At 32.5% G+C, this 7,500-nt stretch overlaps 1 protein-coding gene and 1 long non-coding RNA gene across 2 annotated transcripts in view; both read right to left on the bottom strand.

Moving 5' to 3' along the window:
- LOC122266472 (uncharacterized) overlaps positions 1-7,500 on the bottom strand; it is a 178,180-nt gene that overhangs the window by 29,695 nt on the left and 140,985 nt on the right. The gene's annotated exons all lie outside the window — the stretch shown is intronic.
- LOC147470370 (uncharacterized) lies at positions 3,939-4,632 on the bottom strand. The gene is made up of 2 exons (XM_086544297.1): positions 4,401-4,632; positions 3,939-4,256 (listed from the first exon to the last, which is right to left on the bottom strand). Exons 1-2 carry the CDS (start codon positions 4,611-4,613, stop codon positions 4,185-4,187), a joined length of 285 nt encoding a protein of 94 aa, XP_086400423.1. The 5' UTR covers positions 4,614-4,632; the 3' UTR covers positions 3,939-4,184.

The raw sequence follows: 7,500 nt of genomic DNA, 5'->3' as shown, positions 1-7,500 counted from the left end.
CAAATCTCATACCCTATTATAGAAACAGCGATAGATTATGGCTCTGCGACCACGGCAGTTATAGCAAAAGGTTCCTGTATAATCTAAGAAGTTGGCGCAGATCAAAAGAGGTAATGGCTGCCCGCGTGCAGCACTCATTATCGTTACATTGATATTGTTGTTACGAAACCAGACCTTCTCGCCAAAGCAAATAGGAATGTTTGATCGTCCCGAAGAAAAGTGGTCATAATAAATCCCTTTGATATAAAAAGAAATCGATTTACATTGTGCGTACGGAGGTGCGCTAAAGAGGTCTGAATTGCAAATAATTGAAAGATTCGAAAATATAGAAATGGATAAACACTTACACAAACAAACAAACAAATAAAGAAAAAATAAACAAAATCTATGTAGTCTGCAGAGAAGGTAAAGTAAACGAAAAAGACGAGATATAAGAAAGGAAAGAAAATAAAAAGGGGCATAGACGAAAGTTAATGATAATGAAAAATAAAACAAAACAAAAATCGCACATGAAAAAGGTAGAGAGGGAGGGAGGGAATAACGGAGAGAGAAAGAGAAAGAGAGAGAGTGAGAGATAGAAAGAGAGACAGAGAGTGAGAGAGGGGGAAGGGAAAGAGAGAGAGAGAGAGAAAGTATATGCAGATAAAAAATCGTAAGATATGTTGATAGATATACAGATATATTAATAGGCAAGAAGAAAGACGGAGGAATAATGAGATGAAATAACTTTGGTCAAGCTGCTTATACCTCTTTATGTCTATCTGCCTTTCTATCTATCTAGCTGTCTATCAGTCAATGTCTATCACTCTGTCTGTTTTTATGTATTTCCATGTTTCTGCAGACAGTTCTCTGACAATTCAAAATTTAAGAAAAATTCAGTATCATTATTATTGTTACTGTCATATTTGTCATTATCATCATTATCATTATTATCATCATAATCATCATCGTCATCATTATCATTACTATTATCATTATTATCATCATTATTTTAATCATTATCATTATTATTGTTATTATTATTACTATTATCATTATTATTATTATTATTATCATTATTATTATTATTATTATTATTATTATTATTATTATTATCAATATTATTGTTATCATTATTATTATTATTATCATTATTATTTTTATTATTATCATTATTATTATCATCATCATTATTATTATTGTCATTATAAAATTACCCGCATCATTATTTCTATTATTATTATCATTATTATCTTTATCATTTTCATAATTATCATAATTATTATCATTATTGTTGGTGTTGCCTTTTCACTTTTATCTATATTATAATTGTTACTGGTTTTGTTATCATTATTATCGTTATCATTATCTTTACTACTATTATCATCATCACTATTATCATTATTATCATCATTATCATTATCATTATCATCATTATCATTTCTATTGTTATCATCATTCCTGTGATTATCATTATCATCATTATTACTATTATTAATACTACCATTATTGTTAATAGTATCTTTGTTGTTATTACTATCATTATTATTACCATTATTGTCATTATCTTCATCTTCACAATTATCTTTATCAGCATCATCATTGTTATTGTCATTTCCACCCTTATCATTATCATCACTATTGTTATCATAATCCTTACTACAATCATTATTATTGTTATTGTAATCATTATTATCAGTGTCATCATTATCATTATTATCATTATCATTACTATTGTCATCATTATCATTATCATTAGCATCATCACAAATATCATTATTATCGCTACTGTCATTATGACAATTATATTTACTATTATCATTGTCGTCATTATCATCATTATTACTACTATTGTTGTTATTATGATCGTTGTTATAATTTCTATCATTACTATGCCTACTATCGTTATTATTATCATTCATATGATTAATGTTATCCTTATTATCATTATTTTTATAATTATTATCATTACTGCTATTAATGTTATTGTCATAATTATTATCATTTTTATTATTATTATTATCATCCTTATCATAATTATTAATGTTGTTTTCATGATGTTTATCATCATCACTATTACTATATACTATTACTACAATCACCATTACTAATATCATCATTATTGTATAATCATAACTATTATCATTATCATTACTATCATCATTATCATTGTCATCATTATTGTTGTTATTATCATCAGAATTAGCGTTATCATCATTAGTACTATTGTTATCACATTGTTATTTTTACTACTATCATGATTATGTTATTGTCGTTCTCATCATTATTGTCGTTTTTATCATGATTTATTACTCAAAATGTTAGGGAGGACCCACCATGATGCATTTTATATGCAGATGACGTAGTGTTGATAACAGAAAGTAGAAGAGGATTAGAAACCAAGTTAGAAGAATGGAGATGTGCATTAGAGAGTAGAGGCATGAAAATTAGCAGGTCTAAAACAGAGTACTTCTCAACTGATATGGGTGACCAATTGGCCTCAATACATCTGAATGGAAATAGTTTGAAAAGAACAAATACTTTTAAATACCTTGGGTCTATGGTAGATGAAAGTACAGGGATGGAAAGGGAAGTTACTCATAGAATTCAGTGTGGATGGAAAAACTGGAGGAAGGTGTCAGGGGTCATTTGCGATAAAAGAGTGCCAGTTAAACTTAAAGGAAAGGCACACAAAACCGTAGTTAGACCAGCCTTAACCTACAGCCTGGAAGCAGCACCTCTTAAACATAAAGAAGAAAGAAAGTTAGATGTGGCAGAGATGAAAATGCTTAGGTGGATGTCAGGAGTTACCAGGAAAGACAGGATCAGAAATGAATATATCAGAGGGACAGCCAAAGTAGGGGAAGTCTCAAAGAAAATCCAAGAGTCTAGGCTGAGGTGGTTTGGCCATGTAAAGAGAAGGGAGGGTGAAGAATATGTTGGGAGAGAGGTTATGGAAATGGAAGTAGAAGGGAATAGAAGAAAGGGTATACCCAAAACCAGATGGAAAGATTATATAAAAAGGGACTTGAAGGAAAAGAACATAGATGATATAACAATAGTATACAATAGGAGTACTTGGAGAAAGCTCAATAAAAACGGCGACCCCGAATAGGGATAAGCTGAGAAGAAGAAGAAGAAGAAGATTATGATCATATCATTACCATTATCATTACTATCATTATTATTATAATAGGTATTCTTCTTTCAACATTATCATCCTTACTAGTATTACCATAGGTTCACTCGCTTACTCGCTCTCTATTTCAAGCTATCTTTTTCCATCTTTCTTATCAGTCTATCTCTTTACGTATACACCATTTTCGAAGGACGGAGGAAGAAAGAGAGAGAAAAAAATGTACATTAAACACAATTTCGTACTACATATTTAACACATGATGGATGATTTTATTTTCCTTTTTCTACTTTTCATGTGCGTTTTCCATTGTTTTTTTTTTCGTTGTTGTTATTAGCTTTCGTCTTTTCACCTTTTCCCTTTTTTTATTTTTTTTAACTCTCGTTTTCTTCGTCTACTTTGCTTTCTCATCAGTTATACTTTTAAGTGTGTTTGTGTATGTGAATTTGTTTGTGTGTGTGGGTTATTGTGTATGTGTGTTTGTTTGTTTGTGTGTGTGTGTGTGAGCTAATTCATTTCTATATTTACCGATCTAGTATCTTTTGCAACACACCTTTCAAGAACATTTCGGTGTGTATGCTCGTAAGTCGGTTTATTTCCATCTCAAGAAGTTTACTGTGATCACTTCTCTTTGGACTGGACTAATATTTCTATTTACTTTAGCAAGCTGTTCTGCTTTTGTAACACGATATTGATGTAACGATAATGGCAGTTAGCGATTAGCTGGCGTTAGTAGAGGCCTCGTCCAGGAGCCTTTGTCACGACTGCCGTGTTTCTAATGTAGGGCAATGGTATGAAACATGGAATATATAATATCCTTCATTCCATAGTATCCCGTTTCTTACAAATGCAATACATCTTATATGACACATACAATAGATAATATAATGCGTAGAGTCAATGCAAATTCATTTTTCAGTTCCCTGCACTTCCATCGTTGTCGGTAAGAACGTCTTAAAAAATGTTCAGCTTCGGAAACAAAGGCTATGAAATACGTCACACACAGGCGTGGGATCCAACTTGCAACTCGCTAGTCCTATTGCAGTCCAGGGCAACTTGCAACAGCAGTCTAATCCTGCCGAGGCTCTAGCATGTGTTTGGCATAAACAGGGCGGACGCTCTTGACTTCCTCCATCATGTCCTGAAAAGGATTAAAGGCTTTTAGAAAAGGGTTTCCCGATCATGTCTAAGTTTCCTTATCAGTGATAAGGACGAATGAAATAGAAGAATCTTTATGCAAAATATATCAGAACAGCGTTTAAAAGTCTGTCTCGGCGACACTTACGGACGCGCGAGCAGCGACCTGCGCGAGCGCCGCCAGCATGACGTCACGGCAGCTCTCCCCCAGGTGAGCATGTCTCTCGGGGGGAAGCAGGGGTCCTTCCACCCCCGAGCGCTTCCCCTGGGGCACCCACGAGCGGGAGAAGGTGATCTGGGCCAGGGCGGGGCCCACCGCCACGCACACCACCACCAGCAACACCTGCAACTTGTGCATCATGACCTTGGATGACCTGAGCGGGACGTTGGAACAGCTGAGGGACCTGAAGCGGCAGGAACTGTGCTGGAGGCAGCCACCGCGCGCCCTTTATACCGGGCCCGCCACACGCACCGCGCCCACGCCCTTAAGGCGCTGTCACACTAGCCTATTTTCCGTCGTTTTTTTTTCGTCAATTTTCAAAAATTGTCAATTTTTTGAGGCGCGCAGTCACACTAGGAGCCATCGGCTTAGTAATGCGATAGTCGCATCGTATTTGTAAACAATGGCGCCGAACAAGCGATAGTGCGCGGTTATACTAGACTGTTTTAGCAGATGCTGAGCGTAACAAGGAAAAGCAATAAAATATTCTAATTCAAGCATTCTTCTGAAGGGCCTGTGTCCATCCAGTCCATTGTGTTTCAAAACTGGATGAAAAATAGCGGGCTCTGCGGCTGACGGATGTAAACAATGAAGTCGAGCACTTAAAACAAATTTTATCTATGGAAATAAAATTTAGATTTACATATTTCTCTTTATCAATTTTACGGTATAAATAAGAAAAGTAAATTTCATTGTATATGAATATTATTAATGATTTAAAACAAATATGAACATTTAAAAATATAGTTCTTGACTACGTAAATGTTTTCACGCGGAAACTTGGAATTATCGTCTGACTACAAAGATGCCAATTCGCTCAAAAATTGACAATTTTTAAGAAAATTGACGGAAAAGTGCTAGTGTGACAGCGCCTTTATGGTGTCAAACATATCCTATACAAACTGCAGAACCGAACTTTATGTATATCTATCTATCTATCTATCTATATATATATATATATATATATATATATATATATATATATATATATATGTATATATATATATATAAAATACATACATATATATATATATATATATATTATATATATATATGTGTGTGTGTGTGTGTGTGTGTGTGTGTGTGTGTGTGTATGCATATATATATATATATATATATATATATTTAATATTATATATATATATATATATATATATATATATATATACATATATATATTTATATATATATATATATATATATATTTATATATATACATATATATACATATATATATATATATGTATATATATATATATATACATATATATATACATATATATGTATGTATATATATTTATATATATATATATACATATATATAAATAAAGGAATATTTCTCATTTATCTATCTATATATGTTATTTATGTATATAAATAACATATATCCATCATGTGTTAAATATGTAGTACGAAATTGTGTTTAATGTACATTTTTTTCTCTCTCTTTCTTCCTCCGTCCTTCGAAAATGGTGTATACGTAAAGAGATAGACTGATAAGAAAGATGGAAAAAGATAGCTTGAAATAGAGAGCGAGTAAGCGAGTGAACCAATGGTAATACTAGTAAGGATGATAATGTTGAAAGAAGAATACCTATTATAATAATAATGATAGTAATGATAATGGTAATGATATGATCATAATCTTCTTCTTCTTCTTCTCAGCTTATCCCTATTCGGGGTCGCCGTTTTTTGTGAGCTTTCTCCAAGTACTCCTATTGTATACTATTGTTATATCATCTATGTTCTTTTCCTTCAAGTCCCTTTTTATACAATCTTTCCATCTGGTTTTGGGTATACCCTTTCTTCTATTCCCTTCTACTTCCATTTCCATAACCTCTCTCCCAACATGTTCTTCACCCTCCCTTCTCTTTACATGGCCAAACCACCTCAGCCTAGACTCTTGGATTTTCTTTGAGACTTCCCCTACTTTGGCTGTCCCTTGATATATTCATTTCTGATCCTGTCTTTCCTGGTAACTCCTGACATCCACCTAAGCATCTTCCTCTCTGCCACATCTACCTCTCTCTCTCCTTTATGTTTACGAGGTGCTGCTTTCCAGGCTGTAGGTTAAGGCTGGACTAACTACGGTTTTGTGTACCTTTTCCTTTACAGTTTAAACTGGCACTCTTTTTATCGCAATGACCCCTGACAAAACCTTTCCTCCAGTTGTTCCAATCCACACTGAATTCTATGAGTAACTTCCCTTTCCATCCCTGTACTTTATATACACCATAGACACCAAGGTATTTAAAAGTATTTGTTCTTTTCAAACTATTTCCATTCAGATGTATTTGAGGCCAATTGGTCACCCATATCAGTTGAGAAGTACTCCCTGTTTTTTAGACCTCGCTAATTTTTCATGCTCTACTCTCTAATGCACATCTTCCATTCTTCTAAACTTGGTTTTCTAATTCCTCTTCTACTTTTCTGTTTATCAACACTACGTCATCTGCATATAAAATGCATCATGGTGGGTCCCCTCCCTAACATTTTGAGTAATTAAAATCATGATAAAAACGACATTAATGATGGAGAACGACAATAACATAAATCATGATAGTAGTAAAAAATAACAATGTGATATACAAATAGTACTAATGATGGATAACGCTAATTCTGATGATAATAATAACAATAATGATGACAATGATAATGATGATAGTAATGTAATGATAATAGTTATGATTAATACAATATGATGATATTAGTAATGGTGATTGTAGTAATAAGTATATATAATAGTGGATGATGATAAACATCATGAAAACAACATTAATAATTATGATAAGGGATGATAATAATATAATAGATAATGATAATAATTAATGACAATTAACATTAATAGCAGTAATGATAATAATTATAAAATAATGATAATAAGGATAACATTAATTTATGAATGATAATAATAACGATAGTAGGCATAGTAATGATAGAAATTATAACAACGATCATCAATAACAACAATAGTAGTAATAATGATGAATAATGACGACAATGATAATAGTAAATATTGAATTGTTCA

This window comes from Penaeus japonicus, unplaced genomic scaffold, assembly GCF_977035675.1.
Source record: "Penaeus japonicus unplaced genomic scaffold, GWHDUDI00000001_assembly GWHDUDI00000015, whole genome shotgun sequence".
In the NCBI taxonomy this organism is placed as follows: Eukaryota; Metazoa; Arthropoda; class Malacostraca; order Decapoda; family Penaeidae; genus Penaeus; species Penaeus japonicus.
Note: the sequence above shows the minus strand (reverse complement) of the source record. Positions and strands in the feature narration are given on the sequence as shown.

What these genes read in the sequence shown, in the direction of transcription:
- LOC147470370 (XM_086544297.1), bottom strand. Translation starts at nt 4,613, where the DNA reads ATGATGCACAAGTTGCAGGTGTTGCTGGTGGTGGTGTGCGTGGCGGTG. An exon ending in AGGTCGCTGCTCGCGCGTCC is followed by an intron (nt 4,257 to 4,400) that starts GTAAGTGTCGCC and finishes AATCCTTTTCAG; the next exon opens with GACATGATGGAGGAAGTCAA.